This window comes from Mustela nivalis, assembly GCF_964662115.1.
Source record: "Mustela nivalis genome assembly, chromosome: 4".
Taxonomy (NCBI): Eukaryota; Metazoa; Chordata; class Mammalia; order Carnivora; family Mustelidae; genus Mustela; species Mustela nivalis.
Window position 1 is genome coordinate 86,993,931 of NC_139023.1, and position 22,093 is coordinate 87,016,023.

General features: G+C 33.0%; 1 protein-coding gene across 16 annotated transcripts in view; it reads right to left on the bottom strand.

Moving 5' to 3' along the window:
- BLTP1 (bridge-like lipid transfer protein family member 1) overlaps positions 1-22,093 on the bottom strand; it is a 217,015-nt gene that overhangs the window by 139,004 nt on the left and 55,918 nt on the right. For 13 of the 16 annotated variants that reach the window (XM_082726767.1, XM_082726764.1, XM_082726765.1 and 10 more), the window contains exons 17-25: positions 19,879-20,034; positions 19,518-19,615; positions 16,741-16,919; positions 16,454-16,560; positions 15,311-15,519; positions 8,915-9,142; positions 7,987-8,124; positions 2,644-2,823; positions 610-738 (exon numbers count right to left, since the gene is read on the bottom strand). In XM_082726767.1, coding sequence (XP_082582893.1) covers positions 610-738; positions 2,644-2,823; positions 7,987-8,124; positions 8,915-9,142; positions 15,311-15,519; positions 16,454-16,560; positions 16,741-16,919; positions 19,518-19,615; positions 19,879-20,034 — 1,424 coding nt within the window. The remainder of the gene's footprint in view (positions 1-609; positions 739-2,643; positions 2,824-7,986; positions 8,125-8,914; positions 9,143-15,310; positions 15,520-16,453; positions 16,561-16,740; positions 16,920-19,517; positions 19,616-19,878; positions 20,035-22,093) is intronic. The other 3 variants (XM_082726768.1, XM_082726771.1, XM_082726769.1) reach the window with 1 other exon arrangement.

A 22,093-nucleotide genomic window follows, 5' to 3' on the forward strand; every position in this document is an offset into this window, starting at 1 on the left:
TCTCAATTCACACTAATGTAACAGCAAATAAACATAGTATGTATAACAAAAGGAAAAAAAGGAAAAACATATATAGGAAGAAATTAGAAAGGAAAACTAAACTGTTAACAATGGTTATCTGTATGTTATAGAATTAGAATAAAAATTTTTTTTTGAACTGCCATGTTTTCTTGGCAAATGCCAATGTTACTAACCATGTTACAAAAGAACAGATATGTTTTAGGGAGGTCTATAAACAATGTCATGTAAGGAATTTAACCTTCCTCTTGCTTCAGTTTCTAAATCTTCTACATAAATATTTAGCTATATCCAAAAGAATGTAATTACATAAGAAAATGAGTTAAAAGTAAAAATGTAAGACGTGAGATATAATCTTTATAATATCTATTTACCTGTGAATTTTTGTTTTAATAATTACCTCGTATGTTAGATACTTGCAACTAAATAACAACTGGCTACAAATCTGCAAAATAATTTATTAATTGAGAAAACTGAACAATAATGCTTACTTCATGGCTATGTGTATTGGATTTAAAGCTGATATCTCAATCTTTCATTTTAAAAAATCCATAAATGTCTATAATACTGCTCACATATTTGTTAACATACCTTGGATTCACAGAACCGACGGTCAAATCCATGCTGGCATATTATTACTGATTTAGGTCTTTCCAGTTCATACTCCCGACATACCACATGAAAAACAAATGTCTGTCCCCACTCCAACAGACAAGCTAGCTACAAATAAGCAGTGACAGGTTGAAAACAGTGTTAGCATTCTAAACACATGTTCAGAGTTCAAAAGCTTATCAAGAATATGAATACAGTTTGAAAGAACCCAAATGCTGTCTTACACCTGCTGCTACATAGCACAGTTTTTAGCTAGAATCATGATTTCTACCTTGACATCATTTTTAAGCTTATGTTACTTTTCATTTGTGAATGACAAAATGCATGATAACTGAAAAATTCAACCTCAGCAACTTACAAAGTAAGTATCTCCTTCAAGGTTAAATCTTCCTTCTTATATAACTGGAATCCTCTGTACACAAAAGCACCTAAAATTCTCTACCTAATAATGAACAAAAAAGCTTGGATATGAAATTATTATCTAATTATCATAGTGAGCTGCAATTTTGGAAAATTAGATATTTTGAAGATTATAGCACTTTTGTTTAGGTAAACAGAAACTTAAGTATATATTAATTCTTCATCAAATCTTTGGTTTACAAAAAAACCCCTTCATTTTATAATTGATTAGAATTGTTAATAAACATATTGAAATACAGGTATACAGGATATCATTCAATAAAAAAGTTTAAACTATCAGAAAACATAAATTTCACTTTTAAAATATACAAAGAATGGAATACACATTAAAAAGCACCTATGGATTCATGAAATGCTCATTCAAAAGTGATGCTAAGATTCTAGTGCAGAAGAAAGAAATGTTTCATCTTCTAAAAAGGGCAACTTAGAAACGTATGAGATTCTAGCAATTGTTAGATTAAAGGAATTGTGTTCATTATTATACAATCAGCATGGCTTTATTCTGTCTTTGTTAAGGAACAAACTTTTTAAAATAAATTTCAGTCTTTACCTATACATTAGAGAAAAGAGATGGCGGATAATAAGGAAAGGATAGTCACCAGCCCAGTGAGCACTGAGTATTTCTTTCCATCCATTTTTATACACTCTATTATGTATTTTAGCTACTTTTATATAAAATATCCCTTTTCAAATCCATTTTCTTATTTCTAGAATTTTAATTTTTTCTGCCTTTCAAAAATTTCTTGCAGATATGCAAGGTATCTAGAGTCTTTACCCACCTTCCTGTAGCTATTTCCTACCTATAAATGTTTCATACACATTCTGTAATTTTTATTAAAATTGAGCAGGTATATTTCAAACATTCAAGATCAAATTCCACTCTTCTTAAATGCCAAGATAAGCATGTACATCATAAATATATGGATCAATAGGTGAAATGCTACAGTAATACAGCTATTTGGCTAAATATCAATGGTCCGTTTCAAGAACTAAATGATCCTTATGACCTCTGAGTCTTCTAAAGATTAAAGGGGATAAGAGGAGGAGGGGGATTTTATCAAATTTGTTCTTATTTTTTTAAGTCCACATCATTAAAACAGATACAAATGATGTTATCTTGCTTTGAGACATGATAAGAACTGAGCTATTTAATCTTGAGTTTTGTAAACAATATTTTTAAATCCTACTTAAGAAATATACAAAAAAGCAAAATTCTTTTAAAAAATTACTCCATAATACCGGGGAAAAAAAGAATTTTTCAACAGCAGAGAAAGAACTAATGTAATTTTAATAATATATACAATTTCCAGACCAGTTCTCATACTTCCCAAAGTTTTGATCTTGAAAGTGTTATGCAGAACTATAAAACATTACACCCTTCAATTTTATGTGGCTCAGAAAAGTGAAACTTGTCTCTGACTCATCTGTTACTAAGAAAATCCTGAATGGCAAGAATGACTCCCAACCAAAGAGCAAAGAATTGTCTGGCCCTCAGAATGCTATTAGTGAAAATGCAATGAACATCCAAACAGGCAAACAATTTGCTCTTGGCAAAGTGGGTGAGCAAAGGAAAAAGAAGTCAGATAATCATACCTGTGGTGCTGTGACCTTAGCTGTAAGACTTCCAGCCTGCACATCAATTAACCATGCATATTCTAAGGAATCACTTCCCAAAGGAAGACCTTCTGCTGAGAACATAGCATGTGCTCTCAGCTGGAGACCTGACAAATTGATGTGACCCTCCCTGAGTACTTCATCCACAGGAGGTCGCTGCTGAAAACAATAAGAAGACTGTAAGAAGTACAAGAAAACTGCATTATTATTTCTAGTTGTTTTTTTCCTCCAGAGACTAACAGTAAAAACACACTATCTGGAAAATAACACTCACGGGTCCATAAAATCCTAACACACAACCTTGTACCAGAGAGTCTCAGTTAAGCTTCTTTAGTGACAATATCCATTCAGAATCCAAGTGCAAAGCAAGAGAGCAAAGTCCTAGAAAGAATGATACTTTTCTGATACAAATGAATGGCTCAATATTTGAATAAAAAGAAATTAGTATTCTGACTGACAGGGAATATAAGAGACCAATCTTTGGTGGGAAGACAGGAATAATGAGATTAAAATACTGAAAAGAAAAAAAATAATAATAACAGGGAAGAACAAAGACCATTATGACCATAAAATGAAGAAGTAGGAAAGAAAGCCATCTTTCATATAGATTTTGAGAACTACATAAATATAAAAATGATATATTTACCTATTTATTTATCAGAAATTACATACTTACTACCAAAAAGCAGCAAATATTTCAAAAACAAAAGTTCTGGAATTTACAAAGCTAAAAGATAGGTCATAAAATAGGGTAGTCCATGGAACACTAGTTCCACAGAACAGTAATATAGTAATATAGAATATATATAGTAATATAGAATCAAATAGGTTTGGCAATGCCCTACCCATCAGTCACCAATTTTGTAGAATCTACCTCCCAATCTCTCAGAAATACATGGATTTTCTTCTATCTTCACTACTATCATTATGGTCCAAATAATATGACCTCTTGCTAAGATGTGTGCAGAGCCGCCCAGCATTCATTTTTTTTTTAATAGCTACATCTTTCCAATTTATTATTTTAATTAAATTTATTTATTTTCAGCATAATAGTATTCATTATTTTTGCACCACCCCCAGTGCTCCATGCAATCTGTGCCCTCTATAATACCCACCACCTGGTACCCCAACTTCCCACCCCCCCACCACTTCATTCCCCTCAGATTGTTTTTCAGAGTCCATAGTCTCTCATGGTTCACCTCCCCTTCCAATTTCCCCCAACTCCCTTCTCCTCTCCAACTCCCCATGTCCTCCATGCTATTTGTTATGCTCCACAAGTAAGTGAAACCATACCAGCATTCATTTTTACATCTCCCTCCTCCATACTCTACAAAACAACCACAGAGATCTAAGAAGGCAAATTCTACCATGTTCTTGTCTCAAACCATTGTTTTGTATTTCTTCCATATTTCTCTTCTCCACCAGGTTTATTAAGGTAAAAATTATTTCTGCCTTATTCACCATTTATCTCACCACACCTAACAGTGACCACAAAAGGAAGATAACGCTAAATGACTATATAGATTTCATCACAGCAAGTCTATTCAGAGAATTCAATGTACTAATATATATTGGGACAGTTCACAGGTATTTCCCAAACTAATTTTACTGCAGTAGTCTTTTTAGTATTTGTATGCAGGCCACCTGCACAAGAAACAGTGTTGGCAATCCTTGTTTCAACACATTTTAGGAAATGTATTCTTTTTTTTTTTTAATAAAATTTTTTTTTTAATTTGACAGACAGAGATCACTAGCAGGCAGAGAGAGAGGGGAAAGCAGGCTCCACGCTGAGCAGAGAGCCCGATGCGGGGCTCGATCCCAGGACCCTGGGATCATGACCTGAGCCGAAGGCAGAGGCTTTAACCCACTGAGCCACCCAGGTGCCCCTAGGAAATGTATTCTTAAAAAAAAAAAAAAAAAAAACAATAACAACAACAAAAAAGTAAGGATATGAGCTAAATCAAATTCATAAGTAATTCTTAAAAGGAAATTTCTAAGTATGACAATAATAATAGCTCTAGCAGCTCCTTTAATATATTTTTTATTTTCACCTAAGCTATGTGACTATATATAAAATCACAGAAATTTCTCCAGGTATCAGTTCCCTTCTATTTTTTTTATCTGAAGAAGCTGGGGAGGATGGTCAATAAAGATCACTTCTGGCACTAAGATTCGAAAATTCTCAGTATAAGATACTTCTGATTAATATTTTTTGAGCTCAAAAATAAATACAGATCTAGGTTTGTCCTAAAGACAGAGCCTATCCAGTACATCAACAAAGATCATAGTCTAGATTTTATGGTGCGGTTGCATCATATTGGGGGCTGAACTGTGTACCCTAAAAAGACACACTTAAAGTCCCAAGCCCAGGCACCTGTGATTGTGACCTTACTATATTTAAAAAGAGGGTTTTAGCAGATCTAATCAAGTTAAAATAAGGTTACACTGAATTAGGGTATGGCTTAATCTAATGACTGGTGTCCTTTGAAGAGGAAAACTGGGACACAGAGACACATGAAGACACTGCCATGAGAAGACAAAGGCAGAGATACGCATCTATAAGACAAGCAATGCCAAGGATTACTAGCAACCACCAAAAGCTTAGCAAGGATTTAATCTCCTACAGCCTTGAGAGAGAGAAAATGCCCTGTCAATACTTTGATTTCAGAATTCTAGGCTCCAGAACTGTGAGAGAATAGACTTCTCTTGTTTTAAGCCACCCAGTATGAGGTACTTTGCCATGGTGGCCCTAGGAAACTAATATACATCATAAAATGCTCAAAAATTAAAAGGGGATGGTTTCTTAAGTTGGACACAATAACCCATCCATTACCTCAGATCCTTAACCTTGAGGCCCTGCATTAAGACTAATGCTATCAAGAACACGCAGCCAAATCCTATAGAACTCACCTGTACCAAAGGTTTTAAATTTGCGCAGATTCACCAGAAAAATCACTATCTATGGCAGCTATAGTCTTATTACACATATTTCTTAAATAAAAGGACTTGAAAGTCAAAGTGACTCTTTCATCCATGGGCTTCAAAATGGATCTTATGTTCATCGGGCATGAAAACAACATTGATTTCAGGGTAGATCTCCATCAACACTATTGGGTGACCAGGTGCATTGTCAATGAGCAGTCATATTTTGAAAGGGCTCTCTTTTTCTGAGCACTAGGTCTCAAAAGTGAGCTTAATATATTCAGTAAACAATGTTATAAAGAGACTGTCATCCAGGCTTTGTTGCTCCATTGAGAGCACAGGCAGAGCAATTTTAGCATAATTCTTTAGGGCCCTAGAATTTTCAATGATTGGCTTCAACTTAAAGTCACCAGCTATATTAGCCTGTAAGTACAATGTCATCCTGTCTTTTGAAGTTTTGAAACCAGGCACTGACTTCTCTCTAGCTATGAAAGTCCTAGATGGCATCTTCAACTAGACGGCTATCTCATCTACTTTGAAAATCTGTTGTTTAGTATAGCCACCTCCATGAATTAACTTGGCTAGATCTCCTAGATAACTTGCTGCAGCTTCTATAGCACTTGCTGCTTTACTTTGCACTTTGTTGTTATGGAGATGGCTTCTTTCTTCAAACCTATGCACCAATTTCTGCTAGCTTTAAACTTTTCTTCTGCAGCTTCCTTACCTCTCCCAGCCTTCACAGAATTGAAGAGCATGAGGGCCTTGCTCTCAATTAGGTTTTAGCTTAAGGGAATGCTGTGGCTGATTTGATCTTCTATCCAGACCACGGTAACCTTCTCTGTGTTAGCAATAGGCTATTTTGCTTTCTCATCATTGGTATGTTTATTGCTAGCACTTCTAATTTCCTTGAAGAATTTTTCCTTCACATTCACAAGTTGGCTATTTGGTGCAAGGGGCCTAGTTTTCAGCTTGGCTTGGGTTTTGACATGCCTTCCTCACTAAGCTTAATCATTTCTACCCTCTGATTTCAAGTGAGAAACATGCAATTCTGCCTTTCACTTGAACACCTGGAGGCCACTGCAGGGTCATGAGTTGGTCCAGTTTCAATACCTTTTTGTTTTAGAGAACAGGGAGGCCCAAGAAGAGGGTGAGAGACAGGGGAATAGCAGGTTGGTGAAGCAGTCAGAATACATGCAACATTTATCATTTAAGTTTGCCATCTTATATGGGCACCCCCAAACAATTACAATAGTAACATCAAAGATAAGTAAACACAAATCACTATAACAAATATAATAATGAAAACGTTTGAAATACTGTGAGAATTACCAAAATGTGATAGAGACATGAAGTGCACAAGTGCTGTTGGAAAAATGGCTTTGATACACTTGCTTGATGCAGAGCTGCCACAAACCTTCATTTTGTAAAAAATGTAGTATCTGCAAGCGCAATAAAGCAACATACAATAAAATGAGGTATGCCTACTATTTCAAAAGTCTGATGAAGGAAACAGATTCTGTGGCAAAAATAAGCATATATTAGGTGTTAAGTTTCAGCTATTAGGAGGTCAGGTGTGTCAATATATGCACATATGAAAAAATTAAATTCTTTGTAGAAAAATATAGTCAGTTATGAAAAAGAGTTACAAATGGGGGGTTAGGTTATTTTATATAAAATGATCAGTTACTATACAGAATCCTTATCATCTGTTGATGATTTGGGGGTATCAGATTCATCCTCCCATTCATAATTTTACTTTGCCTTATATTAAAATCCATTTACTTTTCTAAAACTTATAACTTGACTAAAAGTAGAAAAGAGCCCTAAAGTAGTGTTAAATGAAAAGTGAAGCCATTTGGCATTAAAATATAATAATAAAGTGATAATCTAACTGAAGAATGTAAATTATTCCCATTTGCTGAATATCATTGGTTCGCTTCCAAAAGAGCCCTGGCGATATCTTGAGGGGATTAATGAAGTGTCTTGGAAGTATATTAGGTAAAAAGAATAATCCATGTGGATATGGATGTTTTGAAGATTTATAGTACTGGTTAATATGAATATTGAGGTTGTAATTTTCAACAGATTCCACCAAAATTTTATACACTTTCACATCCATAAATATATGAAAAAATTAAAAACTGTGTTTTTCCATTTCTAAAAACAATACATATAGAATATAATTATACAGGATCACATAAATAGGGAACAGCAGAAAAAAAGAAAGAGAAAACTGAGATTCTTGAAAAACTCACATATATTCAAAACTTCTTACTTGTTAAATTACAAGCTTTAATTTAAAGAGCTATATATACCATGCACAGAAACTAAACACACTGTTTCAACCCCATAAGCAATAATACATCTCTACGTCTCTACTGTAACTCACTTTCATATTACCTGATAGTTATCACTGACAAACACATTTAGGGGTGACAGGACAAGTTGCAGCATGGTCTCCCGAAACCCTTTTTTCATTTCAAAACACAGTCTTTCCAAGAATGCTGTAGGGCACTCAGGGCCATCAGTGGTTCCATGCTAAAATCGAACAAAATACCATAATCAAGATACAGAAAAAATAAGACCAAGGAAGTGCAAGAAAATAAAAATTACCTTTATATAGTTAAGAGATTTTGCTTCTTAAAAAGGGGAAACAGTGCTCACTGACAAAATTAACTATTCTGTAACCCAGAAAGATTAGGTTCACTAAGCACCAAAGGTGACTCCTCTGCTTTTCAATCCTAGGTGCATGGTATGGAGCCAGTAGGCAGCACAAGGCTCTAGGGCCTCTTCCTCCCTATCTGGTCTCACTCCAACCCAGGTTCTCTGGCAATGTAATCTCATTCCAAGTCTGCCCACAACAGTCCACTGGTCAACCTAAGACTGAACCAGGATTCTGTGCTAGGTCTGAACCCCTGAAAACAGTTCAACCTGCAGGGTGAAGCTGAATCTTGATTTTGTAGCAGGCTCACCATAATGGCCCCAAAAGGTCTAGAGTTGGATAAAGGATAAGAAAATGTAAATCCTAGAGTATCCATCAGGCTAACTATAAACCCAACAACTCAACATTGCGACAAAATGCTCTAAAGTTCCAAAGAACAGAAAGAAGGAACTGAAGTGAAAGAAGAAAAGCAGAAAATTAACAATGATCAAGTAATCACATTATGAAGAAAATAATAAACTAGCTTTATTATGGTAAAAGGATAAATTTTCAAGTTTTCAAATCTGATTTTTTTATTAGTGTGTGCATGTGTGTACACACACTTACAGTTTAAGTTGAGTGAATTTCGTAATATACTCCAGACTATTCTGATACATAAACACTTACAACAGGAAGACGTCCATGAACTTTGTACAAATTAACAAGTACAGTAATATCCCAAGGACGTAAGGTAAGCGGATGAATTGACTTGGCTGAACTTTCATTTTCCTTTTTGTCATTTTCCATCCCAACAGCAGTCCACCCAGAGCTGGATGATGTTGACAGTGACAGAACAGGACTTGAAATAACCTCTTCAAAATCCATATACATGTCATCTTCCCCAAAGTAATTTTCCTATAAATATTAAGAACAAACTTCTATTAAAGAGGTATGTAACAATAACTTTTCAACTTAGAGTCTGAATTTTGTAAACCAAGCATTTCCTTCAACTATTTTATTTAGTTAAAAGTATATGGTCTGCTTCCTTGAAATGAAAAACCAACAACAAAAAAAAGATATATATACTTAAGGCATATACTTACTTGGCTACTTAGCAAATAAACATTCTGTAGCAAAAAACAAAAAAAACCCAAAAAACAAAAATAAAAAATTACATAAGTTTATAGTAAAGTTTCATGACAACACCACTTCCAATTATAGCAAAAACTTGCAATTTAGGTCCTAGAAGAAAACTGAAAATATGAAATGTTCAACAGTTTTCAATCTTTCTCAGAGTTCTGAGGCAATAGTACCTAGAGACATCCTTTAAGGGAAGATCAATTCACTAAAAATTAATTTGACTAAATCCAATTAGCAAACTATTACAATCCATATATTCTGGGTGAAATATTTATCAGAAGTGTTTTTAACATCTTAAATAAGAATCTCCAATTTTGGTTACTGATGAAAAATACATGTGTTATCAATAGTTACCAAAACACCCTTTCTCATAATCCATCCTGGCTTCTTATGCAAAGTATTTTAACTATTAATATTCTGGTTCCTTTTGTGTCAGAATTTAAATTTATTTGTTATTTTTTCTTTTTTTAAGGTTTTTATTTAAATTCTTTTTTTCTTTTTTGTTATTTTTTTCTTTTTTTTAAGGTTTTTATTTAAATTCCACTTAGTTTACACAGTGTAATATTAGTTTCATTGAGTACGATTTAGTGATTCATCACTTACATCAAATACTCGGTGCGCTCATCACAACTGTCCTCCTTAATCCCCATCCTTTATTTCACCCATCCCCATACCCACTCCCTCGGGCAACCATCAGGTTGTTCTCTACAGTGAAGAGTCTGTTTCTTGGTTTGCCTCTCTCTTTTTCTCCCCCCATGCTCATTTGTTTCTTAAATTCCACATATAAGTGAAATCAAATGGTATTTGTCTTTCTTGGACTTATTTTAAATGAAATTCTTTTTTTCTTCCCATTATTCTGAATTTAAATTTTATCTATTTGATCTGTTAGTAGTAATCAAAAGCTGTTAAAATATTCCTAACACAGTTAACCATATTTGTTCAATATTAGAAATCAAGTCAGTATTTTGATAAATTCTGCATTTTATTTATTGACACATTTATTTTCTTTTTTTTTGTGATTTTTTTTTTTAATTTATTTACTTGAGAGAGAGACAGTGAGAGAGAGCATGAACGAGGAGAAGGTCAGAGAGAGAAGCAGACTCCCCATGGAGCTGGGAGTCCGATGCGGGACTCGATCCCGGGACTCCAGGATCATGACCTGAGCCGAAGGCAGTCGTCCAACCAACTGAGCCACCCAGGTGTCCCGACACATTTATTTTCTAGCTAGAATTCTAGTCAATCAATCTGGCCAATTAAATATCTTTTCATAGGAAATGATGTTGAAGGGCTTGGTTAATTAGTGGTGGGGCTGGTAATAAAATCCCACATATATGGACTCACAAAACTGATACATTCTCTATTGTTATCTGGCTCTAGTAACACAGGTCCTACTTAGAACCCACTTGACATCTTGATAATTGCCTTTATTATATAACTCTGAAGCATGGACAAACTCAAGCACAAATATAAATGTAAATAAACATTAGTTTTTATCCTAAATTCAAACATTAAATTTCTAAAGCTAAAAATAAATTTCTAATGGATTTCAATCAACACTAAAGATCTAGAAGTACTCAAAGCAGCAGTCCTCAGATCACTTGAGAAGCCTTTTCAAAATACACATGCCATTCTGGTCCTGAAGACAGGTCCAATAGTTTGCAATGGGCATGGATGTCAGAGAAAGGAGAAAAGTAAAATATTTCCTTCAGTGATGTTTATCTACAAATGGCCTCCAGACCCAACCACCTCTACACCCTACCTCCATACAACTGATAAATGGAATCAGTGTACAATGTTCATGTTTATTAGCTTTTGACATACTAAGAATTACCAACAAATCAATAAAAATGAGTTATATTCATTTTAGTCAATTGTTAATAATCCTACTCTAATTTTTAAAAGATTTTTAAGTTATTTCTTATTTTTAAAAGATTTCTTAGAAGTCTCTTAAGTCTCTTGCAATTTTTAAACTTAAAAACAGAAAAGATTCCTGTAGATTATTAAAGTCAAAAGAAAAATGTTCTCTTGGGCCTAATGTTCAATTTCACCACCAAAACAATCTACATTTAATTATCTGAAACAGAAAAAACTCATAGCAAATTCTTTAAGGAATATTGAATCCCCAAAATAGTAGAGAACATTTGCTAATTTTTATTAAATGTGTCAATGACTGTTTTTAAAGAGTCTGTTTATGAGTTATCATATTAGTACATATTGAAAATTATAAACAAGGAGTCCTTTATGAGTTATCATATTAGTACATATTGAAAATTATAAACAAAATGTACTTTTAAATTATAAATCCCTTAAAACATGAGCCTCATGTTAAATGTTTGATGTTGACTGTGTGGTTTAAGTTTTGTGTGTTTTAGTTTAATTTTGTTTTTTTAGTATGTGAACTCCATCTGCAAAGGTTAACTTCTTGAGGATTCACTAAAAAAATTACCAAAAGGTTGACCAAAGTATAAAGTAAGTAATAATATATTATGGTAAACTATTATGGTATATTAAGATTAATAAATGTACATAAATTATTACAAGTACAAATAAAAGTTCCATTTCCATTTTATGGTAGGTAGTATGCAAAACTGAACTATCTCTAAAACAAATTCCAAACAATCCCAGAAAAAAAGCAATAACTTATATAACTGAAAAAGATGTGTTCTTTTGTCAAGTTTGCAGCATGAATGAATTTAAACATGAGAAAGCAAGCTGTTTTTCCAATCAACTTAAAAGCTCTATGAAATTTTATTTTCCTAGAGGTATTTTATCATGAGTGTCAAGTAACTACTTCAAATAACAGGACACTACCGTTTTTTCCCCTAGCCTATTTATGCAATAATACCCATTTCTCAAAGAAGAGGAAAAAGAATTACCACTATAGTTAAAAGAAGGGAGCTAATAAATTCAGAGAAGCCGGAGAGGGGGAGAAAAAACAACCTACAGGTAGTCTGTTTTCAATATTAATTTTTTTCTAATAAGAAAAACATATATGCCACATATACCAACCCTTCATCCACAGTTACTACTGACTACCACTGACATGCTATCACTATCTAGATTCAGATTTTCCTTCTTCCATTAAGAAAAAACATAGTAAGACTAAGAGAAGTCAATTCAGAAGATGTAAACAGTTCCATAAAATATTCTCACAAATTTTAATGCATGTTTGTATATATTCTTCTCAAATTTCCTGGTAATAATAATGGTAACCCTAGTTTCTTTCGTGGATTCTGGAAATCAATTTTTCATAAACGGTCAAACAAATATGATTTTTTTCTAGTCTATTCAGAATTTCTTGATGTTTAATTATAGTAATTAAGGAAAATACAATCTCAGTTACATGAATTTTCACATTCTCTGTTTTCTTTTATATATACATACATTCTAACACTAAGTAGAACGTAAGTTATGTATTAAAATAGAATACATCTCATTTAGCATGACACTAAACTTTCTGGTAGGCAGAAAGAAAAAAAGAAGATAAAAAAAAAGACAAAGAGCTACTTATATTCCTAATAAAAGCAAGCATGGAGCTCATTGGCCTAGAAAAATTTTTATTTGTCATGTTTTAAATACATATTTATTTATTTATTTTTACTTATTTTCAGCATAACAGTATTCATTATTTTTGCACCACACCCAGTGCTCCATGCAATCCATGCCCTCTATAATACCCACCACCTGGTTCCCCCAAACTCCCACCGGCCCCTGCCACTTCAAACCCCTCAAAGATTGTTTTTCAGAGTCCATAGTCTCTCATGATTCACCTCCCCTTCCAATTTCCCCCAACTCCCTTCTCTCTAACTCCCCATGTCCTCCATGATATTTGTTATGCTCCGCAAGTAAGTGAAACCATATGATAACTGACTCTCTCTGCTTGACTTATTTCACTCAGCATAATCTCTTCCAGTCTTGTCCATGTTGCTACAAAAGTTGGGAAATACGTATTTTTAAAAATATTCCAAACCTTTAAAATTTTTAATTTGTTTTAATAGCTACTTCATACAAGTTCTATGTTAATTTGATGGATGCAAATACTAATATAAACTTTAGTACGACAAAAAACAAACAAACAAAAAAAACTTTAGTACAACAAACCTCTGACACTACTACACTACTAAATAGTTGTTATAAAATCTTAATGCATGGAAGAGACTGCATTAAAACCAACTAACAAGAGAGGTTACATTTATGAAGAATTTGTAAAGAAATCTTAAAAAGGCATTTACTCCTTTCTCTTTATACTTTGTTATCATCCTTTTAATTTTGACAAGTATGTATTATGGAATTTTTAAAAGAAAAAAACTGAGGCTCAGTATACATAGAGTGATGCAAAAAAAACAGTGATAATACCTCTTAAGTAGTATTCAAAACTGGTATTATATCAATATATCCATCCTCATTTGCTAACTAAATCATTACTTACATTTAAATTAAAATACAGTTCAGTCTCTTCAGGGAAATTATAACTTGAAAATTACACTTTAAATCCTTAATATTCACAAGCAATCCCAAGAAAATAAAATATTGGGAGAAGGGGCGCCTGGGTGGCTCAGTGGGTTAAGCCGCTGCCTTCAGCTCAGGTCATGATCTCAGGGTCCTGGGATTGAGTCCCGCATCGGGCTCTCTGCTTGGCAGGGAGCCTGCTTCCCTCTCTCTCTCTCTCTCTGCCTGCCTCTCCATCTACTTGTGATTTCTCTCTGTCAAATAAATAAATAAAATCTTTAAAAAAAAATATTGGGAGAAATATTTGAAGGATACTTTGGGTCAAACTATGGTCACAAGAAAAAAAATGCATAGGTGTGTATGTATGTTTGTGTATTTCTCCCCTTTGAATATCTGAAGAATCACTCCTTCAGGAATCTCTCCTAAAACCAAACCAAAACTTTAGATTTCCACAAATATTAAGTACATTGTCCCTTGCAAGTTTTATCTTAAATTATATCATCTGATGCTTTACAGTAGTTTATATACAACAGTAACTCAAATATAAAAATTTAAATATAAAAACCTGTTCAGCTAGCACTTCCAGAGAACCTTTGTTAACAAACCTTGACTCTCTTTCCCCAATTAACCCTGATCATCCTAAACCGTTTCTGGAATTAATTACACCTGTCAGTGTACATTACAGGATTGCCTGTTACCTAAGCATTCCATAACCAAACCTCCACAGTTGTGAAATCACAAAAAGAAGCAAACAAGTAAACACTGAAAAATCAGACTCATGCAAAAACCTATCCCACAAATAACTCTACTGCTCATGACTGTTAATGTTTGGACAATTAGTCTCACTTTGTTCATCAGATGCAGTAAAGCATCCAACAGTATGATGAAAATCTAAAGCAAAGTGATTTAGCAAAATCCTGGAAAAATGCAAAATTTCATGAAGTTGCTAAAAGTGATATTAGATAACTGCTCAAATCACAGGGAAAGCTATCAGTGATAAGTGAAGATAGTGATGCAAACAAATCTTTGTTTATTACTTAGCATGAAATAAAGTTTTCTGTTTTTACTGAATTTACTTAAAAAGTCAGCTCTTCTTGGTTTTATTTTATTACTCTCAGATGACAAAGTTCTCTTGTACTTCTTTTGCTGTGTTACATTACAATGTGTTAAAATCTGTCCTTATATATGTCTATCCTACTATATCCTCTAACTTACTTCCTTGAGAACAGATGCTGTATCATCTCTATCTCCAGCAACTAGCACAATTCCTAGAATATATTAAATGCTAAAAATACAAAATAAAAACTCAACTGAGAAGTACACTATTTTTAATAAATAAGTTTATAATAAACTCTAGCACCGGAAGTCTAGCCAAGATTATCTTCAACAACTTTAAACCACCAAAACTGGCTACTTCAGACGGTCTCAATTTTAATTAGATAGTATCCATTTTGCCTATGTTTGAGAATGTGTAAGATCTTTTAAAAATCATACCTTTATACATAAGAAGGCATTTAATAGTGGTCCATAAAGAGTTATTTGAGAATCTGGGGAAAGTTCCATTTCTACATGAAGTTTATCAGGTGGAAGTTCTGAGGGATCAATAGGTGGGCGTGAAGACGTAGAAGGAGAAGAAACAACTCTGTCTGATGTTTTCTGGGATGGCCTTAATACAGATAGCATTGTTTCTTCCATTTCTGATACTGAAAAAAATTAAGGAAAAAAAATTGTGGTGGGGAATTTCTCAAAAGTCCTTTAAGGAATCATTCTCTAAGAAATTCTGTTTTGTAATTTTTCAGGAAATCAACTACAATAGAGTATCTATAGTATATAATGAAAATGACCTGCCAGACTAAAGTTAAGAATGTGAACTAAAACAGACTTCATTGAAATATGTGTAGAAATACACAAATAAGATGGTATAGAAACAAAGAAAATTTCCTATTAACATTCTCAAATCCCTGTAATATAAATTCAGGTCACAGTCAGGGCTTTATCTATACTTGGGCATTAAAGTACAAAGTTGTTTTCACATAAACAGCTATTCAAATGCAGTGTGACATAATCAAGCTCATAAGAAAAATTATGAAAACTATTTGTACATTTAACTCACTAGAAAAATACAAAGAAAATATCACTTGACTCTAATTTCATTTTGGACCCTGGTAATAAGGTACAAAAGCCTCAGGGAAACTGGTATGATATGATAGTTGTGAAAATGCATTAAAAAAACTAACATTTCATGAAGCCAAATGCTTTAAATATATTTATATCCACATACACTTTATTTGATATTCTAGCTCTTCTGTTTCTAGCTTGGCAGAACTTGAAAAAATTATTTACTTTCTCTGAACACATTTGTTCAAACCTACAATAACAACATTTATCTCACAGAGTTGTAAGGATTAAATGACATAATGTAAACCAGTAAACAGCCTGATATAGTATTTGATACACAGTAAATACTCAATGAAAGTTAGTTTTAATTATGCCAAATATTCTTAAAAGATTTTTAAATGTTTAAAATTACAACAAATGAATAGATAAATTTCCAAATAAAAAAAATTTTTATACTTTTAATGGCTATCAATCATAAACCAGATGTTTCAAAGTACAAATCATATAAAAAACACTTACATGATTGTTTTAGTTGCTCATCTGCCTTTTGTGGATAAATTGGATGCCATGTATAATCAATTGTAAGCATGACACTTGGGACAGTCCAGCATTCAACCCAACCAGCTCTTTGAAGAACAAAAAATAAAATTCTGGTCAGTTATTTAATTCATTTAACTGTGTACAAAGACCACTTACAAATAATCAACTTTATTTTTTTTTAAAATCAGAAGAATCCACATACAAACACAAATACTTAAATCCACATATAAACACAAATACTTAAATCATTAATTTTATATACTCACTTTTCTTGTGTAATATTCCGCCATTTTGGTTTAACTGTTTTCTGACCACTTTGACACTCAGCAGGAATACCAGTATCATGAGTCATTTTATTTGGGTGGCAATTCTTTACCAACATAAATAATGAATATTTACTGGGGTGGCAATCTGGTAGAAATAAATGAAGATCAACATCTTCTCCCTAAAAAATAATTTATAATAATCCAAAGTAATAAAACAGGTACATAAATATGTTAGGTTCCTATTTACAGCCAAACCTGTTAATAATAATCTTGAGAATAAATTCAAAAGAAAATAAATTTCAAAAGGCATATTTTATAATCAAGTCAGTTAAGTAACTGGGATAAGATTTAACATTGACTAAAACTAAATTCTGCTCTTCTTTTTTTTTCTTTAACTAAATTCTGATTAGAAAGTTAAAAAAAAAAGTAAGGGAATAAATAGCATAGTTTTCACAAAATAGTAAAAAGATTATCTCTATGGGTATCCATGGGTATTTCACATGTAACTCAGTAAAAAAAAAAAAAAAAAAAAAAATTAAAAATCATCTCACTGAGGAATGCCTGGTGGCTCAGTTGGTTAAGCATTTGCCTTCAGCTCAAGTCATGACCTCAAAGTTGTGAGATTGAGCCCTATGTTGGGCTCCATGCTCAGCACAGTCTTCTTGAGTTTCTCTCCCCCCTCCACTCGTGCTCTCTCTCTTTCAAATAAATAAAAATCTTTAAAAAATATATAAATAAAACCAAAATCATCTCACTGACAATAAGCTCAGGTGGAATATGTTCTGCATTTTATTAGTTTTTTTTTTTTTTAAAGATTTAGCTTAGAGACAGAGAGACAGGGGGAAGAGTGCAGTGGGAGGAGCAGAGGGAGAGAGACTCAAGGAGACTCTGTGCTGAGCATGGAGCCCAATGCAGGGCTGGATCTCACGAACCTGAGATTACAACCTGAGCCTAAACTGACTATACCACCCAGGCGCCCCTACTTAATTTTTAAAATAGGATTGTCTTGGATTATCAACTGGCTTTGAAGAATTCTGAATTGATATGTTCTCATTTGGCTTCACTTTTCTCCTTATAGGTCGGTGCCCTAATCTTGTTCATCATGATGCCTGATTTTTTTTTTTTTTTTTTAGATTTGATTACTACAGAATTTTATTTCTGTTTTTATTTACATTTTTTAAAAAATTTGTATTTAAATTCCAGTTAGTTAACATTCGGTATAGTATTAGTTTCAGGAGACTTTAGTGATTCGTCACTTCATGTAACACCTGGTACTCAACACATGTGCCCTTTTTTTTTATTAACATATAATGTATCATTTGCCCCAGGGGTACAGGTCTGTGAATCATCAGACTTACACACTTCACAGCACTTACCAGAGCAGATACCCTCCCCAATGTCCATAACCCAACCACCCTCTCCATACCCCCACCTCCCTGGAACCCTCAGTTTGTTTTGTGAGATTAAGAGTCTCTTATGGTTTGCCTCCCTCCCGATCCCATTTTGTTCCATTTTTTTCCTTCCCTACTCCCCAATCCCCCCGCCTCACTCTGCCTCTCAAATTCCTCATATCAGGGAGATTATATGATAAATGCCTTCTTCTGGTTGACTTATTTTGCTCAGCAAGTGTCCTTAACCTTAATACCTACCACCCACTTAGCCAATCCCTATTCACCTCCTTTCTAGCAACTCTCAGTTCTCAATAGTTAAGTCTATTTTATGGTTTGCATCTCACATTTTCCCCCCAATGTTCATCTGTTTTCTTAAATTCCACATATGAGTGAAATCATATGGTATTTGTCTTTCTCTGACTTATTTCACTTAGCATAATACACTCAAGCTCTATCCACTTCATGGCAAATGACAATATCATTCTTTTTTATGGCTGAGTAATATTCCACCAGGTATATATACCACAACTCTTTACCCACTTATCAGTCAATGGACATTTGGACCCTTTATAATTTGGTTATTGTTGATAATGTTATAAACACTGGGGTGCCATGATTCCTGATTTCTTAACATGTAGCACAGCAGAGTGGTTAAGAGAATGAAGCCCTGACCTATAACACTTGGGTTCAAATTCCAATTCAGCTACTCACCAGTCACATGATAAGTTACATAAACTCAGCTTCTCAGTTTCCTATTTCATAAATGCAGATAACAACTATCTTAAGTAAACTGTTCTGAGAATGAAATGAGCTAATACACATAAAGCACTGGAAATTGTGTATGTCACACAGAACATGTTTAATAGGTATTAGCAGCTCTTATTGTTGCCAATTTTTACCATCATAACCTCCATCAATACTAATAACTACTTCTGATTGTTCATACCTTAAAATTAGGTATTCCACATAATTCTGAACTCATTAGAGCTGCCTTTCAGAAAAAGGAAGAGAGGTATTTGTGGCTATCCCTTGAAATCATGTTTATAATTAGTAACAAAACAAAGGAAATTGTAAAATCTAGTTCATACACTGTAAACATTAGAGCTAGAAGGGGTTTTCAAAAGAACATGTAAGTTAGCCACAAAGGTTAGAAATGAACTGGTTAGGAAAATATTCAGCTCAGGGAATTTTCTTTTTATTGCTCAACTCCTCTAAGGGGGAGTTGAGGAACTACAAAAAACAAACAGCAGCATTTCTGTGACACTGAACCTCATGAACAATGGAGAACTAAAATACTACAGGATAACAATGGGATAGTGGGGAAAAGTAAAGATAAGCTTTGAGAAATGAAACTTACTAATAAAGAATTCAAACAATTATACATACTCTTAAAGAGAACTTGGTGTTACACGTAGCTGGAACAAAGTCCGTAAAAGGCAAAGAGAAATCAATGTTTAATGTTTCCCCACAGGCTGCCAGATACACTACAAGAAGAGGAAAAAAAGAGAAAATTTATTTTTAACTTCAATAAAACTTTAAATAAAAATTGCTTAAATACGTACCTAAGAAAATGAAACATAAAATTCTTAGTCCAATAAAAACTCTGAAGTAATTCTCCAAGAGTATTATAAGACAATGGAAAAAAAATCAATTCTAGTATCTATTAAAACATAAAATCAACATCAATTTCCACTGTTGTAATTTCTCTTAATGAACAGAATACTTAACCTAATTTTTAAGTTCTTACCATTTTCCTGTTGTTTAGTGGAACAGTCAATCCAATTGTGTTGATTAGCAGCCCAAATCATTTCAAATTGATGAAACATGATTTTAAAGTTCCACGTATATGGCACAAATGAAAAAATGTCCGGAGCACTATCACTAGACCAGTCTTGGATTAAATCTAAAATCATGGGAGTGGAAGACAGAAAACAAAAGTTAACTGAAATTAAGAAAACAAAATATAAATATTCTAACACCAGTCAAAAATGATTTTTCTTTCACAACTTAAAAGAACTTTTATACTGAAATACTAAAAGAAGATTAAGATACAGGTGATTTAATAGCAAACCAATGTTTACATACTAATCACAGTTTCAAATAAGAGAAATTTTATGCGTTTTATATACCCATTTATTTTTAATTTTTATACCTATTATTTATTAGAGAAATTTTAGAAGATAAAAAAAATCACTTGATAATCCACTACCCAAATATCCAGCATTGTGGATATCTTTCCTTCTAGTTTTTCTTTCTATGTAGTTTTTTTATACTATTCTAGATGTACATATTTCATATATTGCTTTTTCTCACTGAACTCAAAATTTCTCCATGTTATTTCACAAACATTAACAAAAACTTTAGTAAGAGTTCAATAAAGAGATTTGCCAGGATTTACTTAACCATTTAGTAATCTTGGATATTTAGACTCTTTCCAAATTTTTGTGTTATATATAATTTTATATATATTTTCATGGAAGATTTTTATATACTCAGGATTACTTTGTCAGTATAAATTTCAGAAGTAGAATGGCTAGGTCAAAGTCTATAAAGTTTTTCAAAGCTACTATAAATTACAGAATTGCTTTCTAAGATTAGTGAAACCATTTATACTCCTATCAGAAATATATGCTTGACTTACCTATTTCATTGTACCTTCTCCTGTATTATACTTCCTTCTACCTTTCCCTTCCCATCCCTTGTCCCTCCCTCTTTCTCTCTCTGGGAGAGTGAAAGGATGTAGCTTGGGAATTAACTGATCACTAAGAACTGTTAACTCATTTTAGCTGAACTTCCTAACTACAAGTAGGGTTCAGCATTTTTTCATGTTGTTTTACTGACTAAATAAATACCTACAGAGTGTGTTCTGTGTGCCAGACTCTGTTCTAGACTCTGGGAATATAATGGTGAACACAAATGTGGCCCTGTTAGTATTTACAATCAATAATCTCTGATTTCTGATTTGTTGTACTGCCAGTTTGTACGGTTTTAAGTCTTGCAGTTTAAAATTATTCACTTACTTAGTCTGCCCATCCTCTGGTACCTTTTTTTTTTTTTTAATCTCAATAGGCAAAAACTCTTTATATAAAAATATTAGCACTAATTTAAACAGTGGTTTTACTTTTTCTTCAGGCATTCATGTCACTTATATGCCTATACTCCCAGCAATCATATCTTTCAGTACATGGTCTCCTCCTTAAGGTGTCAAGCTCATCTCTATATACCCATACTATATAACAGTGCTATGCATATAAAATTAGAACTTTGTATATATGAGACAGAAAAATGACTAGAAACAGTATTTAGCTCAGTTTGACAGCAGACAGTACTGGGTTTAAATTCTGTCTTTACCATTTTACTAGCAATGTAATCTTAAGTGAATAACACAAATGCTATTGGTTTTCTCTTTTACGAAATGAGGACAACTTCACAGATTTATGGTAAGAACTGAAATTACATGTGTCAAGTTTTAGCACAGTAACTGCCACAGGATAAGCATTCTATGTACGGAAGCATTTATTATTAAAGATATTCTAAAGAAAATAATAGGCAAAAATAATTAAATATTTTAAGTAGTTTCTTTGGATTTTAAATAAGGTCTTTAAACTGAAAGATATTATATTCAATAATGAAATCAGAAGTCAAATTTATCTTACATAATATATGAACTCGTTTAAAATTTAGCTGCAATGTACAAAAGCTTGTGCACATTAAAAATCCCTTAATAAAATGGCAAAATAATACATTAAATATCAAATATCAGTAATTTAAATATAAATTAGCTGCATAATTTTATATCAATCAATTGAATATGGTAATTAACCTATTCTGTGAATAAAGGAAAACTCCACTTGAAAATTTCAAGTGTTTATTTCACTGAACAAGCAATCATGTGGTTCATCACACTGTACAGGATCTATGCTTACTATAAACTTTTAATTTCCCATGCCACCCTACCTAAC